The sequence below is a fragment of the Cannabis sativa genome, chromosome 8 (genome assembly GCF_029168945.1).
Source record: "Cannabis sativa cultivar Pink pepper isolate KNU-18-1 chromosome 8, ASM2916894v1, whole genome shotgun sequence".
Taxonomy (NCBI): Eukaryota; Viridiplantae; Streptophyta; class Magnoliopsida; order Rosales; family Cannabaceae; genus Cannabis; species Cannabis sativa.
Window position 1 is genome coordinate 42,156,782 of NC_083608.1, and position 14,403 is coordinate 42,171,184.

Here is a 14,403-nt window from a genome sequence, read left to right on the forward strand (position 1 = left end):
TATTTTATTTTTCTTTTACATTATTTTTGACACTCTTATTTCTAAAAATACTTCAATGTATAACACTCTTTAAAAATAGTATCATTATAATCACACATTATTATTTAATATATATCATAATTTTTAAATAAAATAACTTTTTTAGCTTCAAAATAATGTATAGCATCAGTGTTATAATATAGTATTCATGTGTAAATTTTTAAAAGGACATTATTTTTTCCTTAATAGTATAACATCTCAATATTTATTTTACTATTACATGTATATGTATAAAGACACTAGTAATTTGATGTAATGATTGGAAATAAATTTACAATCAATTATTAATCCTGTCGACAATTTTTAATATATTTGTAGAGATACTTATAGCCCGTATAGGTAGTGCCACTCAAATCAAAAGTGGACCACTTTAAGCATTAACTGACAATTGACATCTTCTTCCGGTTTCTTGTGTTAGCTTTTTAACAAAGCATTTCTGAATTTCTTAAAAGACAAAAAAAAAAAAAGCATTTCTGTAAAGTATATAGTGATATTATTTATCACTCTACGAAAAGGGGCATTTGATTAATTTCATCGCATCTTCTGTTATAGGGTCCATATGTGTAATAACATCTTTTCTATTATAATTATATATTTTGAAGACTGTGACTATGAATAATGCAAAGGCACGTTTTTATGCTCACGCCTTCTATGCTATTCTATTATATATATTCAAGAAAGCAAAAGAGACTGTCCCAAATTAAATTAGCTAATTGAGTGAAAAACGAAAAAAAAAAAAAACAGAGATCTCTAGAAATAAATAGAGAGAGAGAGAGAGAGAGAGAGAGAGAGAGAGAGAGAGAGGTACTACAGGTAGACAGTTATAGAGCTAGAATTTAATTAATTAATATTAAGATGGTGAGAGCTCCGTTTATTGACGAAAATGGAGTGAAAAGAGGTGCATGGAGTCCTGAAGAAGACGATAAGTTAAGAGCTTATGTTGAAAGATATGGACACTGGAACTGGCGCGAACTTCCCAAGTTTGCTGGTATATATATTTATATATATAATATATATAAATATAATATTTCAGAAAGCATGCTTATGCATATAATAATCGAACTAAATGTTTATGAAAGCAAAGATTTTGGTGGTTTGTGTTTTATAAAACTCATCTTTTTAATACATATATAAATAGTACTGAGGCTTTTCACTACAAACGTTTAGTTATTCTACCTTCATTATCTTCAATTTCGAACTTTTCAGATATAACTGTGCGCCTATATATACAAATTCATACACATCTATTTAATTATGGAATTTCCCCCAGCTAGCAGGAGAATAATTAAGGACAGTCATTTTCTAATTTTCAAAGAAATTATAATTAAACTCGTTATTAATTTTTTTTTATTTTTTTTAGAACACAGCAAACTCGTGATTTGATGTATAATTACATTCAAGAACACCATTATGAGATCCCATATAACTTTAAAAAATAATTTTAAAAATATGACTGATGGACCAATCATTATGTATAACAATACTATAAATAATAATGACATTAAATGATGATTTGGGTAATTACAGGACTATCAAGGTGTGGAAAGAGTTGCCGACTACGATGGATGAATTACCTTAGACCAGATGTGAGACGTGGTAATTACACAGCCGAAGAAGAAAATACAATCATCAAATTACATCAACAACATGGAAAAAAGTAAGTAACCATACATTTATACATAGAATGTAATTAATAATAATATCAATTGATTATGTATAGTACACTTGTACTCATCGATCGTGATCATCTACTTATTTCAATTTCTTTTTAAACATATGTAGATGGTCGATGATTGCTGCGAAATTGCCTGGAAGAACAGACAATGAAATAAAGAACCATTGGCACACCCACCTAAAAAAGCGTGCAATAACTAATAATTACAATAACAATAATAATAGTGATCACGATCAAGATGATGATGATGATGAAAACCCAACAAAATCTCAGCATTCAAGTGGGTTATACTCTTCAGGGTGTGATAATCATAATCTCAATCATGATCATGGAGAATCATCAGAAGCTCAAAGTAGTAGTAGTAGTAGTACTATTACTGATCATGTCTCTCCTCAAATTCTGGAGAGCTCTCAATATTCATCTGCTCCATCACCCCATAATAATAATAATAATATTAATAGTACTACTGGAAAGTACTGTAGTAGTACTGATGTTGGTATAGTACTACATGAGTCATTATTAAGTGATCATTATGAAGAGTACGATACCAGTTTCTGGACTGAACCATTTGTGGAAGATAATAAAGTGTTCATGCCCATCCAAGATGATCATCAGTACTACTATAGTACTACATATTTTGGAGATTCAGAAGCCAATAATATTGCCTCGTTTTATAATCTTTCATTGTATAATATTACTGATGATCAAGGGATGGTCAACGACTTCTTATATCATATAAATACTAGCTAGTATCTTAAACTATGTCCTGTACTCAATAGAGACGAAAATTTATGTATGGATCATCTCCATATGTAAGTATGTAACCAGTTTCTGTATCTATATATTGATAAGTTTTGATTAAAACATCTTAACAAAGCTGGCTCATCAGTTTTCATTACAATTATTTTAGAACATGTTGTAAAACTCTTTGGTCTTTGTGTTTCCATACTGTATAGTATCTTTAAATTTCTTTGTGTGCAATATTCTATATTTATGTATGTTCCCATCCAGCAATTTGTAAGCTGGTTGGTAAATTATAAATGATCTATTATTCCTTTTATTAATAATTTATTTTTAATTTTTAGAATATTTTAAAATCAATGATAACATTTGTTAAAAAATAATCATACTCATATGAGTTTTTTGAAAACCGATTTAAAATAGAATAAATGCTGAAGAGAATAAATAAAATATAAAGATCAAGACGAGAATTTTTACGTGGTTTAAATATTAACGAACTCTAGTTCACAGGTTAATATATTTGGCTAGAAAAACCTTCGAGTATTACATTAGTGTTCTTGTCTGGTTTATGAATTCTAGCCCTTTGCATGAAGGGATTTTGTTATATTTAAAGGCTAGTGTTTTCATGTATTCAATGAGACCCAGCCCGTGATGTAATAGTTATCTGTACACGTGGAAATTACTTTATAGTGACAGGTGGAAAACGTGCACCATCTCCGTGTATAATAATGATAATTTACTAGCTGTTTGACAGTCACCATATTTCCTTTTATGGAATGCATGATTTTTGGATTTGACTTTAGAAACAAAGTCCAAATATGGTGGGGTTCGATGTTAAATGAGCGTCGAATCATCGTTGACATCTGAAGGCCTATTAATTATACCTTTCCAGAAGCATCACTTGAAGGTATCTGAAAGTTCTCTTCGCTAGACTCTTCTTTTGCTTGCATGAGATGTTACTCCGAAACTCGAATGGTCTGACCTCTTTGATGAGCTCGGTCCATTATCATGATTGGGCCTGCAACTAGGCGTATGATGATTAAATTTGGATCTTAGAATTACATGTGTCCCTTTTTCAAAAACACGGATAACATTTGACCTCTAAGCTTCAGAAACTTTAGAGTTGTGGAGGCTTGCAGTCTTCTTTCTAGATTGTATGAGGACACGCGGATGTTTAAAAAGTATGGACCTTTTCAAATCCCCAAGCCAATAAGTTATGGATGAAAACTTCTTGGTTTTTCAATATTACTTACATGTGGCATTATTCTCTTAGTTTGTGAAGATTACATGCATAGGGAAAGCACGTGAGGCCTGTATTTGTGAAATGGCAATTGATCATGTCAGCAAGTACCTCAAGGCGAATATCATCATATCAATTACCTCGATTCCACACATCTATTAAATGCTAACCCTTTCGATTCCTAGATTGTTCGATATAGTTATATTTCCTAAGATGCAGTCTAAATAATTGATTTGGGAGCGCGTGGATCACCATTTTCTTTATAAATAAGGCGAAAATCAACCTTTACCATTTTCGCTCATTTTGCATTCTGAGTTCAAATTTTCTACACAAAGAAGAAGAGAGAAAAAAAACCCAAATCATTTACCACTTTTGATCATTTTGCATTCTGAGTTTGAATTTTCTACTCGAAGAGGGAGAGAGAAAAAAACCCAAACTAGTTCTGGTGAATGTTCATTTATTTTGACGAGTGTCTTTGTCTTCTTCTTTGAATTCTCTAACGATTGAACCTAGAAGCATCACACCCAGACCTTACAATTGACCCCTCAAAACCATTGAGATCATTGTAATTCAATCTAGAGTTGGGCATCTCGACCAAACCCCTACTGCCATACCTTCAATTCAGTCAACACACGACATCTTAATTCCTAACCCAATACCTTCTCTTTCAACACGTAAGTAGGGCTGAACATCGGACGGGTTTACCGGGTTTCGGGTTGGCGGGTTTCGGGTTCACGGGTTTCGGGTTCAAAAAATTGAAACCGAACCCGGACCCGAATAGGGCACGGGTTGGTGGGTTGGCGGGTTGGCGGGTCACGGGTTGGCGGGTTTTGGTTGGTCGGGTTTAGCGGGTTGGCGGGTTGACCCGGTCAACTCAGTCAACTCAGTCAACTCTTTAAAAAAAATAATTTTTTATTCAAATAATTATTTTTTTTTATTTTTTTTATTTATTAAATTAAGCATATATAATATAACAATTTGTTCATAGTATCTACTATTGAAGAAAAAATGCATTAATCAATCCAATCAACAAACAAACAACCTATTTATCAAAGATTCAAATCAAACTTCATATTCATGTTCGTGAATCATGACAAAAGTGAAAACTAAAATATTTCAAAATACATCCATATCCAATATCCATAGTCCATAAAAATCTAAAGTCCATATTATATATATAAAAACAGTAAAAATATATATATATATATAATATATTTATAAATCGGGTTGGCGGGCGGGTTCGCGGGTTCAACCCGAAACCCGGTACCCCTAAAATCTCAACCCGCCAACCCACCCGAACGGTACCGGGTTGAACCCAACCCGCCCGAAACTTTTTAATTTTTTTTTTTTGCGGGTTCACCAGTTCGGGTTCGGGCGGGTTGCTCGGGTTCGGGTCAAACCCGCTCAAAATGTTCAGCCCTACACGTAAGTACTCTTTTGCATTTCTTGAATTTTTTGGATTTTTTGAAATATGGTTTGATTTGTGTAAGACAAATAAGTTGCATGCTAGTGTATCTTGTCAATTTTGATTTTCTTTTTTATATTTGCATGTCTAACGTGATAGGTTATAATTAGGATTAGGCTTATTTGAGCAATTTGAACATTACTCGAAATAGGAATCTTGATTTATCCCTATACTGCTTGTAAAATACCTTACATTTTGCAAAGTGTCTTCAAACTTTATTGAGCTTAACCTATTTGTTTGGTATCCTTATGGTTTTGGATGAAGTATTTTGTGAACTTTAAATTAATCTCCTGTGTTCCCGATCTAATCATCTTGAGGCAATGTTCCCTGAGAATCTTACTCACAGATGTAGGGGCCAGTGGGGACATCTTAAAGCAGTTTCAGGGAAGGACTCTCCCGTACCATTTCTATATTCGTTAGTGTAAGTATTAACTGCTTGGATTTTCTTATTCTTTTTCAGCTTCTATCATGGTCGATGCAATCCAAGCTGACAAGGTAGAGATTATGGAACTCGAAAAGGTATCAACACCTCAAGTAGGGTACAATTCATCTAAATAGGAGATGGACCAATACACTAACAAATTTTTAAATTATGGGCTCTACGGGCCTATGAAGAAGAACTTGGCCTCATAAACATCCCTGACCTACTCTAGAACAGGCTCTTGGGGGAATCACCATGCACATGTGCGGATGGGTTTAGTGTTTAGAGCTTGGCACATGTAGAAGTGGGATCACACCTTCCACTCCAAAGTTACTTCGCATGCTTCTATGCGAAAGCGGGTATAGCATGTTGGGAATATTTTATCAGGATCTAGATTTACTAACAAGTATGTTGAAATAACATCCTAAATATGAATAACTATAAAATAATGAAATTAAACGCATAAGAGTTTAGAAAACCTTACATTGATTGCACCAGAATATAATAACTCATTCCGCTCAGATCTCTAACCCTTGTTCCTTTCTGTCGCAGTGTATTATTAAGATTTGAGCCTGGATCACTTTCTCTCCTTCAGGTTGGTTATTACAACCGTCTTCTGCACTATGATTGAGTACTTGACTTGCTATGTATGGGCATGACACTCTATCACTATGGACGAATTCATGAAGAACAATGAAGGAGGGTTCGAAAACTGTATAGAAGATGTCTCTCATCTACTAGTTGTCAGAGAATGAAAACTAGTTTTGGTTTGGTTGAAGTGAATAGTTGGATGAGATGAGAGCATCATGAGTGATCAACAATGCATTTGTAACTCATATATATGTATTACATTATTGTGATGAATGCATCGTAACTCATAAATTTCATACATTGTAAGAGTACCATTGTTTTCAAAAAAAAAAAAAAAAGAAGATACCACCGCAATCGTACTCGTCAGAGTGAAGTGGAGCATTGCAGCCGTCGCTGTGCCTAACCATTGTTGTCATTGTTGTAAGCCAAAATTCCCAAAAATCTTATATCACACCCAAAAAAAAAATATTAAAAACAAAAAATATAATACAATGTAACTACTACAAATATATATAAAAAATAAAATTATACCTCAATGGAAGCTGATAAAGACAACAAAACCCGTCAGAGCAATATTATCTGATCTCACCCCTGGCAAAAAACACACCACAAAGATCCAATTTTAACCTCAAAACCCTACAAATTTTGCCAATGTTGATGTGATTTTTTATCCGAATAATGAAGATTGGAAAAAAAAATGTAAAAAATGGCTAAGAATTGGAGTTTTAGGTTTCGTCCGACAAGAGGGTTCATTGTATATCACAAAGAGAAAGAGAAAGAAGAGTGCTGAAATGGAACGTTCGCTTCTTCAAAGTGGATTTTAAAAAATCTTGTCTCTTTTGAATACCTGTGTGCTTTCCCTTTGGCGGGCCTATAATCGCAAGTGAATCCTTTGTGCCAAACTATTACTTCACCTGATCGGCAACTTTGGGATTCTTAGTTAAAATTACTACACCTTCATTTCAGTGGAATTCCAGATATTATGGAATAACCAAAGATATAAGTGTCCTCGTGGAAATCGGTATCTTTGGTTATTCCATAATAACCAAAGATATAGCGTTTTGACGCCTTACTCACCAAAATGGGCATACATCTTCGGTATTTTCATCATGAGTTGGGCTCTTCCTTTGTTTTATCTTCCCTTTTTTAATAAAATCGTATATAAAACTAAATTTTTGTTAAGCGGGAACTAAAAATTGATGGAAAAAAGTCTATATTTATAATGTGTATATTTGGTTTTTTATTTTTTCCATATTAAAATCAAAGATATATGATATATTTGTAGTAGGGGTTACTTATTACACTTAAAATATATCTATATATTTAAACTTTATTTCTAACACTGTAAACTATTAATTTTTTTAAAAAAAAAAAAATTGAGCATGTTCTAATTATTGGATAACATCCACTACAAGAAAAGGCATTTTTACCGGCGCAGTTCGTCAAATGCGCCGGTAAAGGTTGTCGAGATAAAACAAAATCTGAATTCTCACTTCCATTTAGGCTTTACTTTTACCGGCGCATTATTGCGCCGGTAAAAGTCTGGTTTTACCGGCGCAATACTGAATATGCGCCGGTAAAAGTTACCAAATGAAGCGCCAACAGGCGCGAGAAGTTTGCCGCCTTTCATTTCATTTATTGTGGCGCTTGTTTACTTTTACCGGCGCATAATTGCGCCGGTAAAAGTCTCAAAAAAAGAGAGGGAAACTTCCCGCGTGGATTTCCTGGTAGGTGGGAATACTTTTACCGGCGCACCATTGCGCCGGTAAAAGTGTTAAAGGAAACGTGTGGATTTTGATGTGATAAGTGAGAATACTTTTAGCGGCGCAATTGTGCGCCGGTAAAAGTATATATTGCGCCGGTAAAAGTATTTACTTAAACGCTCGTTTTTGGCTACTTTGGTCAGATTTTAAAAACACTTTTACCGGCGCAATTGGATGCGCCGGTAAAAGTATATATATGAATCAGGAGCACGAAGCCCCCTTCTTCTCCTCCATTTTTCATTTTTTTGCCTAGGTTTTCCGAAAACCTCTCGGCCCCCCTCTCTCAATCTCTCTTTGATTCTCTCTCATTCTCTATCAATCTCTCTCAATTTCTAACCCCCCCTCTCAATCCCTCTCAATCCCTCTCTTTTTCTCTTCAAAAAAACCACCACCACCACCTCCAACAACACCACCACCGTCGGCCACCACCACCATCGACGGCGGCCGAGCTACGCCAGCCACCACCGCAGACCACCAAGCCCCACCTCCTCCAATTTATTTAAGGTATTTTTAATTTTTCTAATTTTAATTTTTTTTTAATGTTTATATGTATAGATTTGTGTATGTATGTGTGTATTAGTATATGTATGTGTATATGTATGTATTTCTGTATGTATGTGTATGTATATTTATGTGGGTATAAATGTATGTATGTGTATAAATACATGTATGTATGTATATGTATGTGTATGTGGGATTATGTATATATATATGTGTATGTATGTGTATGTGGGTGTGTATATATATGTGTATATGTATGTATGTATGTATGTGTGTATGTATTTATGTGTATGTGTATGTGTATGTGGGTGTGGGTGTGGGTGTGTATATATAAGTATGCATGTATTTGTATGTGTATATTGGTGTATGTATATATATATGTATGTATGTAAAGAAGTATGCATATATATGTGTGTGTATGTATGTATATATGTATGTAAATATATATATGTATATGTGTGTGTATAAGTGTATGTGAGTGTGTGTGTGAGTGTATGTGTATGTGTATGTGTATGTGTATGTGTATGTGTATGTGTATGTGTATGTGTGTGTGTATGTGTAAGTTAGTGTAGGGTAATGGATATGTGATAAAATTTTTAAATTTTTATAGGTATTAAATTTTTAATTTGGTTTTACTTTTTTATGGAATTAGGTCCGTGTTCGACCGCTCGGGATTACCGCTAGCTGCCTGCAGTTGTCATTTTTGCACTCGATTCAGGTATGTTTTTTTGCTTTCGCTTAGTATACGTAGCAGTGTTTGTTATTAGTTAATATGTATATGCATGTTAGAGAAGTAGGTTCTGTGATAAAATTGACTGCTGTTGGATGGGTGGATTATTTGTTTGTGTATATATTGTATGGAAATATTTGTTTGTGTTATTTATAGGTATTAAAAATTTTGGGTTTACACTTTTTAAGCCGTTATGCTGCCGAAATTTTAGTAGAAAAAATGTAAAATTAATTGAATGTTGAAATTGAAATTGAAAATATGTAATTAAAAAGTTAGTAAAATAATAATTTTTTTAGGTATTAAAAAAAACATTTTCAATTTAAATAATAAATAATTAGGAAAATATTTAATTATGAAATGTAATATATAATTTTAAATATAATAAAATGATATTATTAGTTTTAATAAGTTAGTAATTTTAATTTAAATAAAAAATGATTAAAAATTAATAAATGATTGAAAAAAAAATTAAAGAATGTAATATATAATTTAAAATATGATAAAGTGATATTATAAATTTGAAAAAGTTAGTAATTTTAATTTAATAATAAATTATTAAAAAAATAACAAAAGTGAAAAATGTAATATATAATTTAAAATATAATAAAGTGATATTATAAATTTTAAGAAGTTTGTAATTTTAATTTAAATAATATAGCATTAAACAAATAATAAAAGTGAAAAATGTAATATACAATTTAAAATATAATAAAGTGATATTATAAATTTAAAAAAGTTTGTAATTTTAATTTAAATAATAAAAGTGAAAATGTAATAAAATGATGTTATAATAAGTATAAATGAGCATAAGATATTGTAAAGTATATGATAAGATATTGTAAAATATCATAAAATTAAATTTGTATTATCTTTTCTTGATCTCTTTGGTTATACACCAAAGATAGGATTTAACAAATGTATTTGTATTATCACATAGTGATAATTTTTTTTAAAATTTTACACATGCACGAAATACCTTAGACCCGTTTAGAGAGGCGGAGTCAGTAAGGACTCTTAAATACGCTTCTCCAAATTATAATAAAGTGTTGTATATGTAGTATGTCTACACCAGGTGGCAGCAGTTCGAAAAAGAAAGGGGTCAGAGGTAAATACAAAGGCAAGAATGTTGAGGAGGAGCTCTCCAAAACACAATCTGCCAAGTTACAGATTGAGCTGCACGCAGAGACTGGCACCCCCGTCGGCAAAAACGGAAAAAAATTCAACAATATGGCGAAATGGATGACTCGGATGTCTATCCCCATTAATAAATTCAAATGGAAAGATGTCAGTAGAGCTGACATCAATGCCCTCTGGGATAGACTTGAGGTATGTCTTAATAATTTTTTTAATTTCTAAATTACTATACTCTTATTAAATTGTAATTAATGTATTAATGTGTAACTTTTTGCAGACCAAGTTTGTCCTCCCACGAGATAACCCTACATTCGTAGACTACGGTGAGTACGAGATGTCAAAGGGTTTACGTGACTGGAGGGCAGACTGCAAGAAAAAGTGGATACAAAATATTGAGGAGCTTGGACTGAAGGGAGTTGGGGCCAAAAGAGCACCTGCCACGCATCCTTCAGCCCCACCGACTGTTACAATGGAACAGTACGAGGCTTTACAGAAAAAAGTGGAGGAAGCGGAGCAGACAACTCAACATACGAGGCAACAGTATGAGACACAACAACTCTACCTCAGACGATTCCAAGATCAGTTTGAGTATCTTTCTCGAGCTGTGCCGGGTTTCAACTTGCCTCCCATGGATCTTCCACCATTGCCCACTCACAGTGCCGGATCGTCGAGCTGCTCACAGTCTTTGGATCGTCATCGCAGCCTCCCGAGACTCAGAGAAACAACGATGACGACATTACCCGCCTATAGAACTGTACTTTTTTTTATTATCCGGTTCGAACATTTAACATTTTGTTTATATACTGATTTTAGTAGAACATAATATAATTAATGTTCGTTTATCTTTTAATGTAAATTATGTTGGTTTTTTTGTTAATATAATATTATAATTATTTTAAAAAATTAATTAATTATATTTAATTAATTAATATTATAATTAATTAAATATAATTAATTAATTTTTTTTAAAAATAAAAATTAATACTTTTGCCGGCGCATTTTTGCGCCGGTAAAAGTAGCCAAAAATTATTGGCGCCAACCGTCAGATTGGCGCCAATAGTTTTGCCGGCGCACTATTGCGCTGGCAAAACTTTATCAAAGCAGGTTCATAGCGGATAAGGGCACTTTTTAACACCGGCGCTTATTTTTTACCGGCGTAATTTCTCGCCGGTAAAAGGAAGTTTTACCGGCGCATTTACTCTACGCGCCGGTAAAAAGTCTTTTACCGACCAAGCTTCCCAGATAAGCTTTGCCGGCGCACAACTGCGTCGGCAAAGCTTTGCCGGCGCAGTTAGTGTACTTTTGCCGGCGCAAAAATGCACCGGCAAAAGTTGGTTTTCTTGTAGTGATCGTCCAATATATGTATCAAATGTAAGAATATTTAGTTATATATAAGAAAATGAGTTATTCCACTCATTATCAATTAGTTTTGAAATGGAACCCCGTGATTCTTGTTATGGTATTAGAGTCATATCACTAGCGAGCTTTCGATCCACACCTATTCAGATAGTAAAGTCAGCTGCACAAGATCCAGAATAGTGCAAATACGCTAGCTTGAGAAACAAAAAAGAAATAAGTGAGCAAATTGCACAACTTGTGATAAGGTAATTCAGGATTTGTACCAAAAAATAACCACCATCTTTATGGGGGATAATTGATAACATATTATTCCACATGAATCAAATGTAAAAATATTGAGCCATATATAAGAACATTACTTTACTCATTATCAATTAATTTTGAGATATAACTCCATAACTCTCATCACTGATAAATTTCTCTAATTATTTAATCTACATTCTAATCTCATGTTTTATGAGATAAGAGAAGATGGAAGATCTTCTATTTACTTATATAAAATTATAAGTTTTTTCTCACAAATTTTTCATTTTAATTTTTGACCCATTCCTCTTTTTTATTTATATTTTCCTTTCAACTGTCTTTCTAAGAAAATAATAAAAAAAATTATCAATAGGTAAATAAAAAAAATTCATTACATAATGACATTGCTCAAATAACAGAATAAAAAATAATAATAATTGTAAATAAAAATAATAATTTACAATTATAATGAAAAAGAAAATTCTAGCAGATCAATAAATCACTTAGAGTGAAGCATCAAAGGAGTACGAAGATTGATAGACTTCTAATCTAAACAAACATGTGACAAATTATATTAAAATGACTATCAATCATACATCTTACAATAAAAATTAAGTATTATTAACAACCCCTTATTCAACTTAAAATGAAAATTATTCAAAAACAAAAAAAAAAATAAAAACTTTAAATGAAAAGAAATAACAAAACCAATAGCCATCGCATTAATATATTAATTATTAATTTGTTGATGATATATATATTCGAAATCTTTGTTGATGATATAGTAAAGCCAATAATTTAAATCTAATAATTAATTTGATGTTACGCTTAATAGTTAATGAATTTTATAAAGTATAATTTCAATTATTACTTGGAAATGCATGTTATACATTATTTTAATATTTTTAAATTATTTTAATTGATTTACTTGTGAGTCTTATTAAGATTTCTATTCTTTTACGTATATATATTCTATATTTTTGTGTGTTGTTAGACGGTCATAGTTACAAATATTATAATTTGTCTGATACAAATATGTATATTATAGCTATTTAGACTTTTTAATATTAATTCTTGAGTATTAAAGTTATTTAGTTATTGTAATAAAAGATTTAGAATTTTGGCAACTTCAAATGATATTTAAGGCTGCTTAGTTAAAGAACATGTTTAGGAAATAAGTTTATTCTTTTATGATACCTTTATTCTCATTAGAAATAGTTTTTAACAATTTTAATTACTTGCTTATTACATTCTTAATTTGTATTTGTTAACTTAGAAGTTCATGATGGAGCTTTTCAATAATTTACGCAAAACCTATGACAATTTTAGTGGCGATGAATATGATTTTTTTTTCTTCATATTTTTGTTGCAGTACTTTTTTTTTAAGTAGTTATATATTACAATACATAATTTGGTACGAACCCAAAACTTTCAATACACGCACATTCTTATAGCCACTTAAGCTAACCTCAAGTTGTTTGATGACTCTGAGTCCTTAATATTTTTGTGTCTATTTTTGTTTAGCTGAATCGAAATTATCACTTAGAATTTTTCTCTTATATTAAATGTATAAGTAGTACATAATCATCATATATCACAAAATTTTATGTTAGTATTTGTTACTTAATTATTTTATTTGTAAAATACTATCATAAAATACAAGTACGTTAAAGAAATATATCTATGTAATAAAACTGTAATATCAACGAAAGATGAACATTTTATCAACTACGTACGGTACAATCTTTTAGTTAAATTTTACCGGAAAAATAAAGGAAGCAAATTAACCAACACAGTGTACAATATATAAAGATATATATATATATACATATATAGGATGCATTTATAAAAGTATATGAACAAGAAGATTATGTTAATATGTAACAATTTCATGGATAGAGATAAAATAATTATTGACGTAGTATGGTAGTTTTTTGATAATATAACGTACTATCATAATTGGAAAAGTGTATTCAGTACTAAAGTAGTGACTGGTTGTCATATATTGTCTGCCTCTTATAACATGTAATGTTTGAGCTGAAAGCCACTTTCGTAAGATGATGACCAAACAATAGCTAGCTAGGATATATAATTGGTTCAAAAAACAATTAAAATGTAATAAATGAAAGACAATTTCGTAAGATGATGACTTATCATTATTATTATATGAACTTGCAATATATATGTATGTAGGGGCAGCTTCTTGGGTGGTTCACACAACATATTTAAGATAAGATAAGCATAACGCCATATAGTAAAGAAACTCACTAGCTTCTTTTCTAAGAAATTTCAGGTTAATTTGTATTCTCACTTTCTTATTATATTTATATTTATTTATATATACAATATGGATCGAGTGATGACATCAGATATAGTTCTAATTTTAATTTTGTTCACATAACAATGTTATACAACGTAGTTTTTTTTAGAAATTTAAAATATAAAAAATTTAATTCAAATAATTTATATCTGTACATTAGTATAAAATAATAACAAAAAAA

At 31.4% G+C, this 14,403-nt stretch overlaps 1 protein-coding gene across 1 annotated transcript; it reads left to right on the plus strand.

Moving 5' to 3' along the window:
- The first annotated feature begins 884 nt into the window (after positions 1-884).
- LOC115698953 (transcription factor MYB14) lies at positions 885-2,739 on the plus strand. The gene is made up of 3 exons (XM_030626167.2): positions 885-1,027; positions 1,567-1,696; positions 1,822-2,739. Exons 1-3 carry the CDS (start codon positions 895-897, stop codon positions 2,462-2,464), a joined length of 906 nt encoding a protein of 301 aa, XP_030482027.1. The 5' UTR covers positions 885-894; the 3' UTR covers positions 2,465-2,739.
- The last annotated feature ends 11,664 nt before the right edge of the window (positions 2,740-14,403 follow it).